This window comes from Rhamphochromis longiceps, linkage group LG7 (genome assembly GCF_057381845.1).
Source record: "Rhamphochromis longiceps isolate RC_006_pf linkage group LG7, R_longiceps_female_GT1.1, whole genome shotgun sequence".
Taxonomy (NCBI): Eukaryota; Metazoa; Chordata; class Actinopteri; order Cichliformes; family Cichlidae; genus Rhamphochromis; species Rhamphochromis longiceps.
Genome location: NC_140563.1, coordinates 16,692,139 through 16,714,965, shown reverse-complemented (window position 1 = coordinate 16,714,965; position 22,827 = coordinate 16,692,139). Strand labels below are relative to the sequence as shown.

Below are 22,827 nucleotides of genomic sequence, written 5' to 3'. Positions count from 1 at the left end.
CGTTACGAAAAAGAGAATTTAATCTTTAAAACGATGTGTCCATGTGATTCTTGCTGTAACTGCAACACTGCAGATAAAAAATAGTCATGTATTGTTCCTTTTATTGCCAATCAGCTGTTACTGGCTAGTAACAGGCGTGTACTTTTATCCAATGAGAGGATAAACAACAAACTAGGGGACACCTCTCCTATTTTTCTCAAACATATCAACCAATAGAATATCCGAATTCGTCTTGTTGACGTTGTTACGCACCAATGGGGAGCTTCCTCTGGAGCCATTCAATCCCTCCCCTCGAGTGAATGCCACAGAGTTACTTGATGTCGACAGCTCTGGTAAGTGGGAAGTTGGTGAGTTTTTTCGAAGAAATAAACGGTTGAAAGTAATTTTTAACTCGGTCCACGTGAGACTCGTGTCTTTGCAATTATTGTATAATGTTTAAGCGAGGTTGTCACGCGTTAATTTGACGTCGACTAAAAGATTGAGATCGACAGTGGGGCTTTTTTTTTCTCCGTTGTGACGCTCGTTGTTTTTGTTGCAAGAAACCCATCCGACAGCAGTTGTTTGTATTAAAACAAGTCTTCAAATTAGTAGAATATGCTTTGAATAGTGTGAAAATGCCGTCAAAATGCTTCTATAGGTTTTCGTGTCATTCATTTTGAACGGGGCAAAGATGTTGCGTCATGCCTCAACTTGTTGACATTCTTTTGTTTACAGTGTTAGACCCCAGAGCTTCGAGGTTTGAGCGAAGGAAAGTACTGCTGCATTTAAATGTTGGAGAAAGAGCAGGCCGAGTCCCCAACCGTCTTTTTCGACAATATAAGACTGTTGAAGCGTTTTCTGAACGGTATTATGTTGTTCGTGTATCCTTGCTTACGAAGTCGAAACAACGGTGTCTCCGAACCTGCGGCCTTTGATCGGTTGGCAGACCGTTAGTGTTCGTCAGTTTTTCATTTAAATGTGTTAAATTCAGGAAGTCACGGTCACCTTTATATTTTAACGATTTTCCATACATTGTTTGTCGATTAACACAATATAAATTCCCAATAAGAATGATATATTTTACTTTGTCATTGACACTCACATACTTTTGTTTTCAAAAACGATGTTTTCCACCGTCGGTAAGACACTTTTTAAGACGAATTTCTGGTATTTTTCGCTTTCGCTGCGCAGTTATGAATGAATGAGCTCTGGTACGCATGCGTCAAACCCTTTTAAGTTTATAAACAAGGCCTCCACGCAGGGAGTCACATGACTATTCACAGAGGTTTGCTGTGTCGATTCAGAGACAAAGGAGTTCCCAAAGGCTTTGTGCCTTTTCCGTAATATTGATGTCATACGTGATATGCAATGATTCAGTACTAACTGTGGCGTTTTTGTTTTGCTGTGGTGATGATCTTTGATAGCTCATGGGTGTTATAGTCGTGTTTTTCTTTCAGTTGATTATTCTTTCAAACCATATTACCATAAAAAAACAAACAAACGCAGACATACATACAACTTTATAACTGCAAAGACTTTATTTTGATTTAGTTCATATTTCAATTCAACGGAGCTAAATTTTTATTTATATATTTATATATAGTGCAAAATTACAACAACAGTTGCCTCAAGGGCTTCAAGTGCAACTGGTTATTGCACAGCCCTGATTCAGATGACAGCAGTAGCTCCATTTTAGCTCTAACTTTGTCTTTTGGTTTTGCCCAAAACCAGATGATGTGTCAGAGTATGACGATGGATGCTGAGTAAGCTGGACAGTAGCCCGTTTTTTATTTTGAAAGAGAGGAAACCGAACATCTTGAAAATGGACGAGTCGTTCGATCCGCTCAAGTGTAATGAGGACCTGCCTTCCCCTCCTGGGTGCCACATGGAGTATGGTAAAACTAGCCAAAAAGAATGTGCAGTCTGCAGTTAAGCAAACCGAACCCTTCAGATATGCGTATGAAAAGTACTGAATTATCTCCTTAGACGACATGCCAGAGCTGCAGGAGGTGGAGGAGGACCAGAGGTCTCCGAGGTTATTTCAAGTTGGAGCAGTGTCTCACCAGGAGCTCAGCTGCTCTCCTAGCACCAACTGGCTTGCCGAGTTGGCCAACATAGCCACCAGTCCTCAGAGCCCTCTACTGAAGGACGCCCCACACAAAAGGTTTGTAGATGTTTAAGGAATGCCTGCATGTGTGATGTAAACACAGAGACGCCTTTACACATGTAGTAACAGTACACCCCAGTACACCTGGGGGTAATTTCACAAGATTAAGAGTAGCAGTTTAGCAGAACAACAGCAAAAATAGCCCCTAAAATTGTGCAGATTTTTAACTGCAGTTGGGACATGCAACATTATGACCAAGACTGAGCAAAATCTGTTTTAATTACAAAAGAATCACATAAAGCTGCATATAAGTGCATTTGAGTGTGTGACAAATATATCTACTTGCGTAACAAACTAACTACTGATGTTTGTGACATTATCACTGTTTTTCAGATCATCTCCAGTTCACATCTTTGGCAACAGCAATAGTTTACATTCCTATGCCCGGCCCCCGTTAGCCAGTAGTGCACCCAACCCGTCCAGAGGCCACCTCAGGGAGCGCAGGCGTGTCAGGGTAACCTTTCATTTCTAACATTCTCACTCAAAAACCTGATAATCATTCATTCTGACAGACTCAGCATGGATTTTCAACCTGTCTCAATGCTGATATGATTGTAATTTGTCTTTCTTAATTATCAAAAACAGGCCAGCAGTGAATCAGAGTCTGGGGTTTTCTCAATGTCATCATCGTTTTCTGATGATGAAGACATGGCATGGTCTCACTCTTGGCCCTCCACAGCCTGGCATTGTTTCCTAAAAGGTGCATAAATAAGAATACATGACCATATGCATCCGTCAGTGCATACACACACACACCTAGAAGTCAATTCAGTCACACATGTTGGAGTTAATGGTGAACGTTTGAAGTACTTGAAACAATTGTCTTGAAAATTCCTCATAGTGTTTGCTTGATATTTAAACATGAATGCAAAATTCACTTTTTTTTTCAAATGTCATCACTTGATGAAGGCAGGAAAATCCTTCAAAATGTGCTGAGGACAACTAGAGATTCATTCAGGATGATTTTGTTAACATTTTCTTCCACTAGGATTAGCACAAATTGCAAAGAAGACCAGTTCTTACCTCTGGTGTCCAAACAGCAGCATTGCATCCAGTTTCTAGCATCCTCTCTGCAACATCAGCACACTTATGCTAATTTGTCATGCTTCATTGTTCTGTTGCTATTCAGGGACTCGTCTGCGCTTCCATCGAGGTCCAAATGTGGAGTGGCAGGAAGCTGATGAACTCGGGGATTCGGATGATGACTCAGATGATGAAAGCATGCCTCCATCCTCATCCTCTTTCAAGGTATGGCAACGTATGGTGCCTTTAGTATGTCTTACAAATTCTGATAGTCTGACTAGATGAGTAAATCATTGTGGACACTTGTATAAGGTGCTTTATAATATGTAGTTTACTTTGTACTTTATAGAAAGTGACTGACAGTAAATTTGAGTAACTGTGTGCACAAATGAGTCTCAAATGATTTGCAGCAATGGTCGTTTTTATATATATATATATATATGTGTGTGTTGGTGTAAAGTAATTAACTAATTTATTAGACTATCACCCAAGTAAGGTTTATGCCACAGCTGTCCTAAATTAACAGTATTGGTAATAACTAAAATGATCTTTTATGTTTCTGTAATGGTCGATCCACCAGTGTGTACAAACTGTTTAATCAATTTAGTGTCTTTACTCCACAAATTTTCAAATTTCCGGTTTTGCAAAATAAATAAATAATAAATAAATATTAATAATATTAAAGCAAATTATTATTTGTTAATTAAAATAAATTTAACTGCATTCCCGAACAGAAAAATGAGCTTTAGTGGTCAAATATTACGCTTGAGTAATTTCTAAATTCTCCAGTGGTGGCTGAAGTTTGGGTATAAAAACATGAATTCAGTTATTTTTAGTTTTTGACAGATTTCTAAAAATATTTGGTTTTTAAATTTTTTTTTAATTAAAAAAAAAATAATTTAATCACAGGTGGTCTATTACATTAAGCACTGTGGGTGTCTCGCGTACTGAGTCTTTAAGCAGTTGGACACTGATTTGTATCTACACTAATTCTTCTCTGGTAGTGAATTTGTCATGCACGTTTTTCCAGTTAATAGAAACATTTCTTATCTGCATTTATGTTTCCTTTACAGAGATATGGCTCTGATGGGCTTAAACTGGTGAACCACGAGGAGACATTATCCTTTGGGCAGGCAGTTCTGAAACTGACCTTTGACCCGGGCTCACAAGATGAAGGCCTGCTAACAGCTGAATGCCGATTGGATCACCCCTTTTTTGTCAAAAACAAAGGTACAAAAACACATGTTCTTTCCTTTTAAATTGATCTTTGCTGTTAGAATCTTCCACTTAAACAATTTGCTGAATCCAATCTATTTAGTTTTTGCATTTCAGTAAACACCTTTAGGATCAAACTAATATATAATATCCTGTTTCAGGGTGGTCTTCCTTTTATCCAAGTCTTACTGTGGTGCACCATGGGATCCCTTGCTATGAGATGCAGCTGGGTGATGTGTGCCTGCCGCCAAACCACCCAGATGCCATTAACTGTGATGACTCAGTTGTCTTTGACACTTTCAGAAGGTATGCTCTTTAGATGGTCATGTAATTTTTTTGCAGTCGTTTCACATTCACTTGGATACATGATAAGTCAAAGTAGTTGTAAATATTTTCACATGAAACCTGGCTGTTTAGAAATACTGTTTGTTCCACACACCAGAAGAAGGTTCTGGTTATTGATTGGTTAATTGAATCCTTCCTTTCTGTCTCCTGCAGCTATGACTTTACCCCACTAGATTCCTCAGCGGTGTATGTTCTGAGCAGCATGGCTCGTCAACGGAGGGCCTCCTTGTCCAGTGGGGGTGCTGTCAGTCCAGACTGTGATAAACTCGAGCGCTCCAGCTCCCCTCACTCCTCCAGTAGCAAATCGAACAGGAGCCACAACTCAGGGATAGCCAGTGGTGCCACACCTACGAAATGCAAGCGGCCAATGAATGCCTTCATGCTCTTTGCCAAGAAGTACAGGGTGGAGTACACACAGATGTATCCTGGAAAGGACAACAGGTGTGCAAATGTCACTGAAATACAATATACTTACAGATATTCCCAGTTACAGCACTGTGCATAAGTCTTGTGCCACCACTAATTTTTCTATATTTTGCTAGGAAAATATGAAAAAAGTGCAATAATTTCATGAAACGTGCAAACATAGTTGGAAATATATAGATTATGTAAGGCAAAGACTCAGTCTGTACAATTCTAACAAGGCTGAAAGCCAATATTTGGTATCAACATCTTTATTTTTCAATACAGACTGAACTCTTTTTTTTTTTTTTTTTTTTTTTTTTTTGGTCATTTCTTTAGGAATAGTTCTCCAGGCTTCTTGAAGGACATTCAAGGCTCTTTTTTTGGATGTTGCATGTTTTCTTTTGTTTTGTTTTCTTTCAAGATGATCACACACTGCTTCAACAATGTTGAGGTCAGAGCTCTGGGGAGCCCAAACCATGACTGTTCGTGTTCTATTGTGATCAAAATCTGTCATTACCTTTCATAATTTTATCAGTTTTGACAAGATCTCCAATAGCACTGGCTAAAATGCAGCACCAAACCATGACAGAGCCTCCACCATACTTTACAGGTGGCTGTAGACACTCTATGTTTTACCTCCTCTGTGCATATTGACGATGATTTGAACCTGAACTTTTACATTTGGATCCATCAGACCTGTTCTCACTGATTTTCACTTTACTTCTACTTCTGATTTGGCATACCTCAGCCTTTCCTCCTTGTTTCCCTTCCTTAATAATGGACTCTTGAGTGCAATTGAGATAACTTCTGATGAGGTTTCATTGAGCAATAGATGGATTAACTTAACAGCCAGAGCTTTGATGCACTTTTTTCAGGGACATGACTTTCAGATTTGCTCAAGATGGATTTTTAAAAAAAAATTTTTTTTTTTTTTAAATGCTTGAATGAGTCATAGGTGAGCATTAAGTGACTTGATAAACCAACCCCCTGTCATGGTTAGATGTTCTTTGGTTAGATGTTTTTAATTATTTAATTTTTATCAGACCTTTAGTTTGAATTTTTCTGTGACCTTGGATCAAAATGTATCCCTTTGACCTGTTTGCCAAATGGGTTATTGTGACCCCAGGTCAACGGAGGAACATGTGGAACAGTTTCACATGATTCAAAATGCCCACAGCTTTATGGTCGCTTTGTGTCTCCCTTCCCACGCCAACTTGTGTTAGAGGTTGCCTTGTAGTTGAACACAAAGATAATTCCTTATTGGCCACTGTAGCCCTGACAGCAAGGATAAAATAACACTCCAAGAAACCCAAACTTTCCCCCCAAAACAAACAAAAAAACAAAACAAAACAGCAGAGCCACTGTGGGTCATGCTTCTGATAGAGAAGCTGTTCATTCAGTGGTGGGTTAGAATTTCTGATATGTAGACAAGCTGTAAACAAGTCGTAGAAAACCAGAAGGACTAAAACTCTATTCTCATTTAGGAACCCAAACCCTGTATGAAGACACACGTCTCCCAGCACATTATAATTAAGGCTTTATTCTCCACCCACAGATGGCTTACCAGCTTTAATTGTTAAAAAAGCAATAGTAAAACCAAGTGTAGCTGTTTTTATTTTCTTAGGTCAAAAGTTAGAGTGGACATGAAACATTAGATGTAGATGAGGCTAATCTACACCTTGGGGTTCCACTCTAAAACTCTGTCACAGATTTAGCACTGACAGCTGACAGTGTTTAGATTAAATTAAATTACATTTTTTTTCTAAAGACATTTAGTTTCACTTCTTAATCAAACGTATGCGGGCCGCTTTTTCTATATCCTGGACAGAAGGAGCAAACGGGACGGTGTTAAAAGGAAAACAAAGACACATTCTGGCATGTCAAAAATCTGAAAAACTGAATCTCGATTTGTCTCTAACCTTTCGCTCCAGAGCCATTAGTGTCATTCTGGGTGACAAGTGGAAGAAGATGAAGAACGAGGAGAGGAGGATGTACACCATGGAGGCCAAGGCCCTGGCCGAAGAGCAGAAAAGGCTCAATCCAGACTGTTGGAAACGTAAAAGAACCAACTCGGTAAGGACCAAAATCAGATATCACGCACCGATTTCTATTTCACAACCGATTCCACATTGCACACTGACATTGCATTTTTATGGTTTTAAACATGGGTCCAGTCTGCTGTGTATCTACAACTCCTGTTGTCTTTGCACAGGGTTCCCAGCAGACCTAGATAATCTACCCACATCCCTGGCTGCTGTTGTTTTGGCATGGAGAGGTGCTGGACAGAGTCTGATGGACCGCTTGATGCCTCTTTGCTCTCCTGTATTCTTGAGACTCGACTGTGATGCTGAATTCACTTGCTTTTTATAACCATGAAACATTATAGTGACAAAACAGAGTTATGAGATATATATACAAAGCATTTAATCTAGTCACTAACAGTGCATATATTTTCTTATATCTTTAATGTCAAAAATGGTCTTATTCCTCTGAAATAAGAATGAATTTCAGGTTATTTCATATCTAGTGGTGGGAAAACATGAGAGCCTGTGGTGCTATGCTTCAGTCAAAAAAAAAAAAAGACAAAAGGGGGAATTTCAGATAACTTTTTCAAACCTGTTCATAGTGATATTTTTAATATTCAGTATATTGCACAGATAGATAATCTATTAAAACATTTTGTATTACAGTATACAGCATATTCTGCCGCTGAACTATGGCGAACAGTTTGTGATTACTGCCCTGCAAGTCTTTAGGTCGTTTTTGCCCGACCACCCGGTCACATGATGACAGGGCTTTCCGCATGCGGTGGTGGGTTTATACTCAGTCATAAAGCACTTCAGGCTTTCACTGTAAGTGTTTATTTCTTCTGCACTTTATATAAATATGTAATCTAATCCTATACAGCCATTGTATACAGGGGGAAACTGTATAATACAGCTCGTCTCTTGACAGTTAGCCATTTGACACAATCGTGGCCCAGCAGCCATGCTCTGCTTTCAGGTTTCTCTTAAGTTTTAAATGCTTTTGTTCATAATGTACAGGTTTTACAGCACCAACAACCTCTTGCACAAAATATCCTTGTATCATATTATAAATAATTTTTTAAAATTCTCTCCAGCTGTGTGTTTCTTTGGTGATTGGCTTTAAGTGTGAATATATTTTGACGTGTTTATAGCTTGTTCTGGTAATCCTTTGAGTAATTATCAGTTTCCTACATGAGCAAGTTTTAAAAGCTCTTAATATTCACTGAGCTGAAAGTCCAACTGGGAAAGACTGACAGTTTCATCACAGGTTAATGCAGTTTAATCTTTTGTTTGTCTACCACACCAAAGCCACCATGTACAAAGTTGGAAGTGTGCCGAATTCATTCTTGTGCTGAATGACAGCAGCGTTAAAGGTTTTAGCTGAATCTTATGCTCAGTGGAATCTGACCTTGGCATGCGCCCGTTTGTCTGTCTGTCTGTCTAATCTAAGCAATCATTTTAGGCGTTACATATATATATGTATGGTTACCACCAGAGGGTGCAATCACCCAGTTTTTGTAAAGAGACAGTTGCTTTTTGATTCTTCCATGTCAATCTTCTCTTTATAAAAAATACCCTGATTTCTAGGTCATCATAAAGGGAACATGTATAAAAGCATGTGTGAATTTTACAAAATGATGCTTCAGCATGAAAAACAGAAAGAAAATGATTTTCCTTTCTCCTTACTGTAATTAAACAATAAAAGAGTAATATAGTCCTCGGGTGATTGGTGCTCAAATAAAAGCATTTTTATGCTTATAAAAATTTTTGTGGGTCCCTGTTTGGCTGCTAGCACAAAATGGTAATTTTAAAACTGGCGAGAAAAACATGCCTCATAAAATAACAATGATCAACACCCTGCAGGCCTTTCAAGCATAGGAATCTAATTATAGCATATCCATAGCAGACTGCTCTAAAATAGTTGATGTTTAATACTTTATGGTGTTTTGAGGGGAATGAAAAGTTGAGTCTGACGTGCTTCTGGCTGAACGCTGCTGTACGTCTGAAAGGAGAATTAAAGAATGTCATAATTGTGGTGGAAAATTAAAAGCATTTTTCAAATCTTGTCACTGCTCTGTAAATTAAAACAATGTATCACTGCCATAAGGATAACACAGAAACGGCTGTGGTGTCTTATTTATGAACATTAAGGTGTGGACAGTGAGCAAACCTGACACCTAACAGTAAAAACCCATAAGCTGTGTCCTCTCACATTTGGATTTTAAAGGTCTGCTGCTCTCACGTTTAACAAAAGGATGGAAACCCTTAAAAAAATCGTACAAAAATGCCATCTTGGATGATTTTTCTAGAAAACGAATAAAGATAGAGACAATTCATGTGAGAGGTCGCTGAGTTGCAATCCACACAGCCATCCAGAAAAATTGCAATCATGGACAAATGACTTGCCTTCATGCATAAAGCCCCTTTATTTTTGCAGGAAGAAATGACGAATACTAAAATGAAAAATTAGAATGGCGAGAAACTCAGGGGATCATCACTGCTGGCTTCCTCCTGAATCAAAAGCTGCACCTTAATCAAGGCTTTCTAATTAGGGGCAATTAGCTTTAGTAATTCACTGAGAGATAGCAGACTCTTGGTGTCTTTGTAAGAGCAAAGTGTTTGGCAGTAATGTGTTAATGACATTTTTCTTATGGATACATGGCTGCCTTCCCCCCCCCCCCCCCCCCCCCCCACTAACACACACTAAGCATTACACATTTTAAAATCTGGTAAAACACAAAAAAGAAGCTCTGTGGGACAAACATTGTGTGATATTATGTGAGTAGATTGCTGAATGCATGCAAGAGGCCTATTTGTCACATGTCGCAGTGTGAGATGCTTTGACGATTTAGGGAAAAAAAAGGAGATGACTTGTAAAAAGGCAAGTCTTTACAGCCATCAGCAGCAGCTCACTTTTGCCTTGGCATCTGAAGAGAGCTGAACATGTTTGCAGGCTCACTGGGTTGTCAGTAGTGACGGGAAAGACGTATGTGTCACTTAAGTGAGCTACAAAAGGGTGCTTTTTAGGCAATCTAGGTCCACTTATTCCCCACCAGTCCACACAATCATGTCTGTTTGATAGATGTTTGAATTAAGGGAGCACAAGATACGATACTATCACGATATACTCACTGGCCAGTTTGTGAGGCGCACACATTCAACTCCTCCTCAAGGCAAACGTCTAATCAGCCAGTCGCATGACTGCAGCTCGATGCTTTTAGGCACAACTTTCTGAAGATCAAACTGAGCATCAGAACAGGAAAGAAATTGGGTTTAAGTGACTTTGAACATGGCATGGCTGTTGGTTGGTGCTAGTCTGAGTGTTTCAGAAAGTTTAGATCTACCAGGATTTTCCCACATAGCCATCTCAAATGTTTTCAGAGAATGGTCTGAAAAGGAGAAAACATCTAGTGAGCAACAGAAAATGCCTGGTTGATGTGAGAGATCACAGGAAAATAGTGAGACCGTGTGCAGAAGAACATCTCTAAATATATACAACACATCCATTCACGAAGCAGATTGGCAACAGACAGCAGAAGACCTCTCCAGTCAGCTAACAGCAGGAAACTGAGGCTGGATTGTTTAAATACCAGAGCCAAACAGGCTTATTGTGGCTGAATATGCCCATCCCTTTATGACAGTGTACCCATTTTTTGATGTGATGAAACAGGGGATTTCTATCATGGATGTGCAACTGTGTGATGCCAATATGTCAATATGGGCCGAAATCTCTGAGGAATGTTTCCAGCACCTTGTTGAAACTATGCAAAAGGTAAAAGGGTCAAATTCGGTACTGACAAGGTATTTGTAACAAAGTGACCAAGTATTCTCCAAATCTCATGATGTATTTTCAAGACTCAATTTTTGATTGATTTTGGTTACATCATGATACTTGTACAATACAAGAAATAAACACAACACTACAAAGGCCAAAAAAAGCAAAACTTGTGGATTTATTCATTACATTCCATCAGTGTGTATAAGGATTATCAATGTTATTGCAATAATAATAATAATAATAATAATAATAATAATAAGTATAATTCCAATAATGTGCCAGCTTAATTAGCTTAGTGAAATGTTTTCCCTTGTTATTTGAGTTTCTTCTTTACAGTCAGTTGGTCATTATGGTGATATTACTAAAATTGGGACTAGAGTTCTCTTTAGAACGTCTGTATGTATTTACAAAAACATACAGTTTGTATATAACATGTCACAAGAGAATGTGATAGGATATATTGCTGCACTGAGTGTTTTTCCCCCATCCTACTACAAAATTTCTTGGTTGCTTAATTCTCCTTGAACTTTACTTGCACAGTGAATAATTTTAAATGCTGCTTTAAAATGCAAAGCTATCACTCGCAACAGTCTGACTCGGAGAACATAAAAAACAGTTAAAGGTTGGGATTTAAGAAAAAGACGAGCTCGTGATCTTTATCTAATATGCACAAACTTCTCATTAGGAGTTGATGCATATTAAATAAAAGGTTTGGAAGAGTGAGATGCCCCTGCATCTTTTTTCAGCCGTGTTAAGTCTACTGAAAAGCACTTTAATATTACCAATTTCACATTGCTGAAAAACACATTGCTGTGTTTTTCTTTTTTATTTAACTGATACTAGAAATAGACAAAAAAAACTACACTTTAGTTGCGTCAGAGAAAAGTCAGTACTTTTATTTCTTTTAGTTGCCCTAAAATACAAAACATAAATCCCAATTTGGCTGCCGAACACTCCGATTTTTGACAGCTCTGCTACCAAAGTGATGGATAAGCTCAGCACCGACCCTAAAAGATATTTGTCACTTTGCTTTTGTTCTACCTGCAAAGAGTCCAGAAAAGAATAGCGACTGTTAACTTGCCACTTTTGCCTTACTCAAGCAGAAACGCAGTCACCCCCTGTGATTTAAAATTGACCGCTGGAAGAAGAAGGTGTTGGTCCTTTCCATCAGTGCTGTGTGGGAAGGACCGACACCTATCATCACGAAATCTCTGCTCGCTGAGGTTAACGATGATTCAGGGGACGCCTTTTGATGCAGTGGCAGCATGTAGCAGGAGATCTGTCTGGTGGGAAAGTGCATGCCACAAAGACATGCACCCTAGAATTCACGTATGGTATAAAAACCAAGAAATCCACTATCCTGCGCACTACTCAGTTCGATTCAATTCATGTAGTGCCAAATCGCAACAACACTAATCATTTTTATTCATGTCAGAGATTTGGAACTTGATCTATAGATTTAAGTGTATATAATTAAATTATAAGACAGCTTGGACTTTTAAAATCAATCCTAATGCAGTTGAAAGAAAACATCGATTTAAAAGATATTTGAGTGTTTTTACTATTTAAAGTCTCAAACATTCCTCAGAGATTTTGGCCCATCTCGACACACACAGCCGTGATATAAGCCTCTGTAAATAAAACTGAATTGAACTGATAGAATTAGCTATTACAGCTGAAAAACAGAACAGCTGGAAGGCCTCTTCTGTTGCTGAGTTGTAGTAAAACCATGGGAATTGTAGTCTGTTTCCTGTTCTTAGCTCACAGCAGTGTACCTGTGTGGTCTTCTGCTTCGATGTTTATCGTGGTGTGTGTTCACAGATGCTCTTCCGCATACCTTGGTTGTTTAGTTTAGTTTGAGTAATCGTTTTTTTCAGTTATAGGTCTTTTCCTATCAGGTCATCAACCAGACATGTTCACCCAGAGACCTGTCTTTCACTGGAGATTTTACTCCCTTTTTTGGACCATTTTCTGTAAACACTAGAGCTGGTTGTGAGATGTGATTGGCTAATTGGATATTTGCAATAATGAGCAGTTGAACATTTATATCTGATTTAGTAACCAAAAGAAAATCTTGGGCAATACATTGGTCCTAGCTCTAAAATACTCAGTTTTTGCACCACATAGAAAACACATGTACTTACAGAGTGAACTTTCATTTGTTAATGTATTCAATTAATTTTCATATACAAGCACATAATTGGCATTCAAGGACACCACTTCTGCGCCTCTTTGTGTGTCCTTCCTTCTCTAATAATATTCTATGACCTGCCGTACTACCATTCTTTTGTCCTTTAACACTGCCCACATTTCTGCCTGCCTATTGCGCTGTCCCTTGTGTTTCGGCGCTCTAATTGGATGGTGCGTGAACACTGTGAAAGGGGGGAAAATCGTTCCATTTTCTCGGTCCACAGGTTTCAGGCTGGGGAAAACTGGATTGAATAAACTCCTGCTGATAGAATTTGCACTTTGCTCTGACAGCTGAACAACAGAACAGCTGAAAGGACAGAAATCACACGAGTTGAACATTGCTCCAGAGAAGCCGCTGTTTCAGACTAATCTACACTAATGCTCAAAGAGTAGCTGCTGCCCTGGATTATGTGCGATAGCTGTTAATGTTAACAACGCACACTTTCTGCGTGACTGAGTTTGGAGTATGAAAAAAAAGTTGTGTCACAATTGGGTTACAGAACCTTTTAAAAACCAAGTAAACTGGGGCTGAAATGATCAGAGAATGAGAAGGGCAATGAAAAATTAAAACATTAATTTTGTTAATTAATATATAATTTAAGCTGCTTATGGTACAAAGTAAAATGTCAACATCATGAAAACCTGAGGACAGTTGTTAGAATGTGTCATTTTTGCGTCACTTCATCTAGTGAGTGTTGTTAAAATCTATCAGGAGACATAAAAACTCAAAGAATCACCAAAACAACTGTGATCCACTACAGTACAGGTCAAAATATCAGGATAATTCAGTAAATATCTAGACTTCCCAACAAAAAGACTTCAAGCACTCCTCTAGCATGTCTTTGTCTGTTCACAGATGTCCTTAATTTTGATCCAAGCATCTAGAATCTAATTTGTCTGCTGTTAATATCTTTTTCTTCTTTATCTTTGTCTTCTTGTGTTTATCTTAATCCCTCGCTTCATGGGTCACTCCAACTCTTTTTATGTCCTACTACAGCGAGAAGGCCTACATCCTGATGGTTTGCAGGTACCGTTTAACAAAGCTGCCAGCTGAAGTCATGTGAGGCAACTGCTTCTCAACCAGAGAAGACATCATTTCTTCCATTAAGGTTAGACCCATTTTCCCATTTTGTGGTGTTCTGTGAATAGAGTAGTATATAATGTTTGTACGAAATTTGGAAATGTCCTTGATAAAAGTAGCCTGCATTTCTTAACCCCGAGAGTGTTCTGACAGTTTTAAAACAAGCCTTTTTTCCCCCACTTTGAGACATTTGTACCAGGGTAATGCTTCCGGGCATCCAGCTAGCCAGATTTATTACTCCTTTTATCAGCTGTGCTAACAGGACGGGAAAAGAGCTTTTGTACTGATGAATTAGCCTTTAACTAAGAAAAACTTGCATTAGGTCCAATACGCTGCTGGAACACAGTAACACAATGTAGATATTCTATTTAAAGTATCATTAACGATGTATGATTGTTGAATCCATTAATCTTTAATTGTCACAGATGACATTTATGATCAGTCTACTCAGTGGTAATGTATTTAGAAGTGATACCAATCAGCTTACTGCCTGTTATGTGTTGTATTCAACATATAATAATAACAACCCACAGAATGAGCGTGGATCTTGGGACTGGGACAGGAAGTGGTGCAGTGATTCATTCTCAAAAACTAACAATCAAGAAAAAATACTGTTAGTTCACTGCAAATGTAAAGGAAGTAAGAGAGAGGAAGCTAGAAAGCAAAAGGCATCTCTCACAGGAAAATATTAAACAAGATACAAGGAGCTTTTATTGCTGCTCGTATATTAATTGATTAATATTATTCAAGCAGTGAAACTGGAGGTTCACTTAGAGGCCCGAGTCAGTACATGACTAAAACCAGCCTCATATGCTCATTTCCTGTGTTTACTATAACGAAGGATAGAACTCGAGCTTTGATAATGTAATTAACGTCTGTTCGAGATCAATAGCCCTAGAGCACGCAGCTAATGAGACTTCAAGACATGAAAGAGAGACGTATGGAGTCAGGCATCAGACTCTGCTCACATTATGTTCCAGTGGGTTCACTGAGAGTGAATGGATGCTTAATAAATAGTTTTTCTATAAGGTGCCATAAAATACTGGTAGAATGTGGTCTCACTGGGAAATATAATTCATTGATTGTTCTCATATGTTTAGGTGGATTAAAAAAATGCTTTTATTAAATTAAATCACTACTACCTCAACATAATGTTATTGCCCTCTTATTTGCTCAGGAGCCTTTGTGAGAAGCAGATTTGTTAAAACTGATAGAAGTATGAGTGGAAAAAAAATGCTGTCAGATTTTCATCTGTTATGCAATACCATGTGGATCACGCCACACTGGCAATAGCTTAATTTTCCAGCATGACAATGAACCCAAACGCACAACTGAATACTGGTACTATTAGGCATGGACTGGCCTCCCCAGAGCCCAGAGCCTGGACCTTAATATTATTGAAGCAGTGTGGGATCATCTTGACAGAGAACAGAAAAAAAAAGGCAAAGTGGAGCTTTGGATGTCCTTCAAGAAGACTACTTAAAGAAACGTAAGAGAGTTCAGGCTGTGTTCATACCAAGTATTGACTTTGAAGCTCAGTAATTGACTTATATATTGTATTTCGACATATGTTAGCAATAATTTAAATAAATTCAAGTGTGAGTGACTCATTAACTAATACATAAGCTACCATCTGATGCACTGCTAATAAGTGAGAGTAAGAGAGAGATTAATTTGACTATGAATCTGTGAAGGAAATCATTTTAATCAGCATGTTGTGGGGTGTGGTTTGTGGCTCAGCTGGAGGGGTGGAGCAGTGAGTTCAGGGTGTGGTGTCAGGGGAGGCTGACTCACACATCTGACCTCCATCATTTGATCATGTCTCTCCATTTGAATATGTCGCTGGAATAAGAAGACAAAACTGTGTGCACCGTGAAACAGAAGGGGAGGTGAGCTGAAAGCTGCCGCAAAGACACTCTGAAAATAATAATACTCAACCTACAACCCTGTGCGCGTGGGTCCTTTATTGTGTTACACTACATAACGATACTAAATATCCCAAACAAAAGCCCAGGAAGCCGCAGAGAAGGGTAACAATACAGGTTAACAACACTGCTGCTCTGAGACATCCAGACATTGTTGTTACTAAACTCCCACAGGTGCCTTACACACTCTTCTCAAAACCTTTTTACCATCTCTGAACCTTTGCTGTTTAATTTCATTATCTTAATCCTGACTTAATCAGGCTCCAGCAATTTACATATGAATTAAAAGGAGAATTTCAGCGCTAATGACTGTGTGTAGTGGTGTTTGTATGCTTCCATAGACAGGCAATGACAATGCCTTTGCACAAAGCAGGGGGGTTCATTGTAGACCAAAGCCTCTGTTAAAGTACATGTCATTTTAAGTATTCCTATACAGTATTTAAAGGAATATATCAACCTTTTTTTGATTGGAGAATAGAGGGTGAACAGGAAGCAAGACTCGAACACAGGACCCTGCAGCCTGTCAGCATATTGTAAGTCTTCAGCAGCGGTAGCAGGTCTGTGAGGCAGCAGATCATGCGTATAATGACAAAGAATGATGGAAACAACTGTTCATCTTGTGTGCTTAGCCCTTTGGCCTACTAACACCAGCTTATCATCACAGTCCTAGTCTTGTTAGACCTTACCTCTTTCTTTGACACAGTTAATCATACCATCCTGATAAACAGACTGAGAGACCTGGTTCGGATGTCTGGCTCTGTTCTAGACTGGTTTTCATCCTACATATCTGAAAGGAGTTTTAGTGTATCTGCAAACCAGATTATGTCAAAATCTACATAGCTGCTGTGGGGAGCTCCTCAGGGCTCCGTGCTGGGACCTATTCTGTTTTCAATATACATCCTTCCTTTAGGCTAGATAATACTGTAGTTTCCTGATGTATCTTATCATCTTTTTGCTGACGATATTCAGCTATACTACTCATTTAAGCCTTCTGAAGTTCATAAGATCAAAGTTCAGAAACTTTGATTATTGCACCAGACAGTGCAATGTCTGATATTAAACAGCGACTGGGTGATTTAGGTTCCTCACAGAAGCATAACCTTAGAAATCTAAATGCTATTTTTGATTAAGCTTTTTCTTTGGAGGGAAATTTAAATCAGATAGTAAGAATCTGCTTTTTTCACTTGAGGAACTTTTCAAAACTTAGATCTATCATGTCAACAAGTGAACTTGAGATGATAATCCATGCTTTTGTCTCTACAACACTCGACTACCGTAACAGTCTGTTTACTTGTCTAAACAAGAAAGGGCTAGCTCGTCTACAGGTTGTTCAAAACTCTGCAGCGAAGCTACTGACCCGCTCGAACAAGGGAGCTCATATGACCCCTGTTTTAATGTCGCTACACTGGCTACCAATCAGATTTAGGTTCCATTTTAAAATTTTAGTTTTAACCTTTAGAGCATTACGGGGACAGGCCCCTCCCTATATTGCTGATTTGATTTGTACACGTACCTCTTCTCGTAACCTGAGGTCAGCGAATCCAAACCTTTTAGTGGTCCCCCACACTCTTTTCAGAACTCGAGGGGACCGATCTTTCCAAGCTGTTTGGAATGCACTTCCTCTATTTCTGCCTTCAAAACGCAGCTAAAGACATTTTTATGTCAAAAAGCTTTTAATTAGACCGGGGTTTTTATGATGTTTTTATGACGGTATTGTGTTTTCCTACCTTTCTTGTAAAGCACTTTATGACACATGTCTGTGAAAGGTGCTATATAAATAAACTTTACTTACTTACTTACTTAACACCAGTTACAGCAAAAGGGAATTTCATCAATGGACCTAAGATAGATGTTAGATCAATTCTGACCTGAAAACTGTGCATAAGTAAAATAAATAACTTTTGGCAATCCAACAAACCCATAAAATATGCAAAGATTAACTGTACTTGAAAGCTTTGGTTGAAAAATCGAGGCATTGTCAAAAAACATCCAGATTTATGTCGTAGAAATGACAAATTTCAGCAGTACGTCCAATAAATAGAGATTTTATTCTGGACAGGCTGGCAGGCAGATCAATTGTGACATTCCTTGAGTTCATAGAATGGCTGAAAAATCGAATACTGCCATAAAGCTGCTGCCCTCAGTACTTTAGAACATAGTGCACAAAGACCTTCTGCATCCGAAGCTACCTTTATAAAAGTGACAGCTGTCACGGTGTAAACAGTGTAGTAAAAATATCTGAAGACTGGTAAATTTATAGCCTCACAATATATACAGGCCTATTTCCCAACCACATAATATGAACTTTCTTTCAAGCCCCCCTCACTCCAAACATCCTCTTAAATTCAAAAGTAAATCTTTTAACCTGGCAGTCAACCTGTGCTTCACACCATAAATATGCCAGCATGAGTGAGAATTAGTCTGTGCCAAGGACACAGAAGAAGAGGGGCAAGCACTGCTTCAGATCTGGATGCTTTATCTTTTATTGAATCTTTGGAGACATTAATGAAAACCTAATAAGCTGCTGCTCTAAGCCCGCTGGTATGGCTAAATCCTTGATATCGGGTCTGTCCATCAAGTGTATATAGTACATTCAACAAAGATTTCCAAAAACACCAGCTGAAGTTTGTAATTTGAGACCGTACCAAAAAAAAAAAGAAAGAAAAAAAAAATCAATGCTGTTGCAGAATATCGGCTTCTCGCGGATGTCTGGCGGGAATCACGAGAATGAAATTTACTGTCAGTTTTAGTAGCGCTCCTGCAAACATACGTGTCTCTTTAGAGCAGGATGTCAAACTCATTTTACATCATGAGCCACATGCAGCCCACTTTGATCTTAAGAGGGCTGGAGCAGTCAAACGTTCCCTCCTGTCAGTGTAAAAGAGTTTAACTACACATCTTATCCCAGAGATATCTTAAGATAAGAAATGCAAAATCAACAGTACGTCTCAGTTTTTCTACATGATAGAGACATGCTGCTGTGGTAAATAAAAGAAAGGATTCTTTGAATGACCATGATAGAGGAGCAAAAGCTGAAAGTCCAAAATGTATGCGCCCCTTCACATTTTCTAAAGCCATTCAGTTAGCTGGATTGGAGTCTTTACAGGCCAATTTTGACTGACTTTTTTGACTCCCCTGCTTTAGAGATTTAGAATTAAGAGTCTGCATGATTTGAAAACAGCTATTTTGCATTTCCACAGGGGCTGTGTGTCTAATTCAGTAAAACATCCTTAACAACCAAACAGATCATCCTCATTCGCACACTCCCAGCAGTAAAACCATTAAAATGTGCTACAGTGCTGTCTGAGTTATGGTCTGCTAGATTTAACACAGCACACTTTAGACATCATTGTGGTAGATCAATTTCAGCACAGAAGAATACAGGATCAAATCAAGTTCAATCAACCAGCTGAAGATGAAATACAGAAGATATAACCTTTTACTCTCTGATGGTGAAAACATGTACAGATAACAAGCGCTTGAGCCTTGCAAGCAATCTACAAAATAGGCCCCCAAAGCCTGAGTGATTTACAGTAGCATGTTAATGCTGGCATGTCTGCTCTTTATCGCCTTTGTTCTCCATCACCAGTGTTCAAGCAGATGCACAGGAGAGCTTTCGCAGACCTGAGATATCATTACTCAAGCATCATCTCCTTCTTCAACTAATACTCACCTTTTGATGATGCTGCACTAGTATTTTCAGTCACAATATTAATATCTGTTATCCTGGTTTTTAAATAACAAATATTTCGCCGTGACACTATTTTCATGTTATTACTTCATTTGTCACTGAACTAGAGAGGTTAGACATAATTTTTAATGTGACAATTTGTACTGGTAACAACGTGCTCATTCAGTAACACCTGGACAATCTAATTCCATTTAAAATAATCCAATCTTATACCCCGCCTCCTATTTAGACTTCCAGTTGCTCCCACCTGCTACCATTTATCTATCCTCCACTAGTCTGTCACCTCCAACCTTCTCTCCTTTTGGACCAACCCTATCAAAACCTGTCTGGTTTTTCTACTCCTGTCAAATTTGCCGCTATCACTATCACACTGTCAACACACACTGGACCCACAAATGGCCAAAACAGAATTGCTTACCTCTTAGATCCCCACCAGTTTAGTTTGCCTATCCTCGCAGTAGCACGAGAGCTTCATTCCGCTACAGACTCTTCTGTCCTCATATTCCTTGACCTATCTGCTCCCAGATACGCTACACTCCATGCAGATTGATGCCTGCCTGGCTGACATCTGAGAGCAGATTGAGATGGACTGCCTGAAAACTCGACCTGGACAAGTCTGAGCTTCTGCTCCTTTGGGGGAAAGGGTCCCCTCGAAGGGACCTGTCCATCATGGCTATGATGGTGCTCACTCACCAGTGACTGACTCTGAATGACAAACTGTCATCACAAAAAAACTCATCTGTAGTAAGGGAGGTAGCACAGTCAGGGGTTGAAGTGGGCCGGAATGATTTGGGACTGACCTAATAGGAGTTTAATACATAACGATATGAAGTGAGTTCATTTTTGTGTGCCGCAGCCTGGTGTTCACGGGGCTACTCACTCACTAAATTACAGAGTAATGTCACCCCATCATCCCACCTGCACTCTCTATACACCCGTTTTTCATCCTCATCCCCGCATTAAGACAGTGGAATTTCAGCATCTAGCTATAGTGCTACAGAAGGGAGACAAGCACAAGCAGAGGTAGTACCACATGCTTATTCGCTGTAAGATGCATATGACTAAATCCACACAGAGCAGGAAACCTCGAAGCCAACAGCAGCAACACCGAATCATCTTTCCACAGAAAAAACAAATCCACGGGTACAGTAGATTACAGATTATTTGAGAATCATTTCTAAGTGTTCCATTTCCCTCTGAGCACAATACATGGCTGAACCTTAACATTACATTCCCGGGACAATTACGTTTGCCCAAAGCAACTTGCAGTAAGTGCATTTGAATGAGACAAGAGGAAGAGCTAAAAAGAAAAAGGTCGCAAGAATAGCTTTGTGGACCGTAAAAATTACGAGGATTTCTGCAGAAACTCTGAGAATTCGAAGAGATCTGATATGCTTTTCAGTATTTTCTGTCATCTTTGCACTGTAACAATGGAGGATGGTCATGTTAAACATGGTAAAAGTTTCAAATCCTGTGGGCAGCATATGTGCAAGTAATCCCAGTGAGGAAAAGATCGGGAGTCAGACCTCTCCATTTTTTTTTTTCTTCTTGGCTCTGAATCATGTCAGTGAGAGCAGATATACTTCATATAGTCATGTCAGGCACACAGCTCTAGCTGTCAACACAGCAAGCCCTCCCTTATGCTCTTCAAATCTACTGCCTGCAAGGTGCAGCCAGTCAGAAGAAAATTGGCTTCAAGAGAATGGAGCTAAAACGACTTGTTTTGGACTGTGGATGGACTGAAGGGCTGCACGAGTACAAGCTCAGTAGGTAAGATAAACAAGGACAAGTGAAAGCCCCCCGGAGGAGACACCAATCCCTTGGGGGTTGTGTCATGAAGGGCAGCGGGCGTAAAAAATCAGCCAAATCCGATATGCGGAGCCGCCCGCTGTGATGACCTGTGATGAGTTCAAGAATAAAAATATGGAGCCAGAAATGACTCTAATAGTTCCCCTTTAAGCATTTGTCTCTCAGCTAACAAATAATTACTAATCATTTCAAACTGTTATAAATAAACCCAACTATAAAAAAAATCTTCTCTTCTTTTGCAAGACTGTAATTTAAAACCCACATGCCTGGATATCAACATCGATCAAAGAACAGGCTTTAAAGGGCTCAGAGCACAACAAGAACAGGGATGTTTTTACGTGTGTGCCCATTGAATTACAACAGGCTGACATGGGCAGGGCTTGTCGCACTGATGTTCAGTACCCCGATGACAACTGAGACACTGTGCTGCAGCTGTTGTTACCTGCAGGCCACCACCCACTGGGCAGAGTGCATGAACTGACCTGACCGTGATGGATGACATTGTCAGCCCATCAAAACCATCCTTATTTGAAGAAAACACAAACACATGCACACACATTTGTAAGATGAGATGATTCTATTTTAACTGCATTGTGCAGACTTTATTTTAAAAAAAATATGTAACAACGAGGAACAAGTGTAATGGCACATAGCTAGAGGGTAAAAATGTAGAAGCAGAGACATTTGGAAGTAGGTGACAGTTATTGAGAAAATAGTGGTGAAAAGAGAGAGAGAGACAGGGAGAGCTGTCATGGCAACATTCTAAAAAAAGGCAAACAGTTAATTACCACCTCCACTCACAGCTATGATAATGGTGAAGGTGACAGGACACCTGCTACAAAGTCTCAGCTAGTTATCACCTGCAGGTATTTCTGGAACCCCTAGCGCCAAGAGACTAGCCCAGTTTTATTCTTATTTATTTTTTTATAGCCATCAGTACTGAAGGAAAATGTGAACGTGCGAGGAAAATACCCAGCTGTAACTCTTTCAAAGATACTGCTTGACATATGGTCTCTACAGGATTTGCCAGAGACCATTTGATGGTTGCGCTATCATCGCTTTCTGAATGGTTGTGTTCTGCAGCATGTTTCAGTAATCCCCATAATACCTGCAAAATCTAAGAAAGTTGGAAAGATGACATTTCAGTTAATCTACATATCTACGTATTATAGCACTACTATCTGTACATGTA

At 39.3% G+C, this 22,827-nt stretch overlaps 1 protein-coding gene across 2 annotated transcripts; it reads left to right on the top strand.

Moving 5' to 3' along the window:
• The first annotated feature begins 256 nt into the window (after positions 1–256).
• Positions 257–8,254, top strand: hbp1 (HMG-box transcription factor 1). Of its 2 annotated transcripts, none has more exons than XM_085412542.1 (11): positions 257–332; positions 1,711–1,874; positions 1,966–2,143; positions 2,480–2,600; positions 2,732–2,846; positions 3,276–3,394; positions 4,243–4,399; positions 4,546–4,690; positions 4,883–5,170; positions 7,066–7,207; positions 7,347–8,254. In XM_085412542.1, the coding sequence occupies exons 2-11, from the start codon at positions 1,736–1,738 to the stop codon at positions 7,362–7,364; spliced, it is 1,422 nt and encodes a 473-aa protein (XP_085268668.1). In that variant the 5' UTR covers positions 257–332; positions 1,711–1,735; the 3' UTR covers positions 7,365–8,254. The 2 variants fall into 2 exon arrangements, with proteins under 2 accessions (XP_085268668.1, XP_085268669.1); XM_085412543.1 differs by having other exon boundaries at positions 325–347.
• Positions 8,255–22,827: the final 14,573 nt, after the last annotated feature.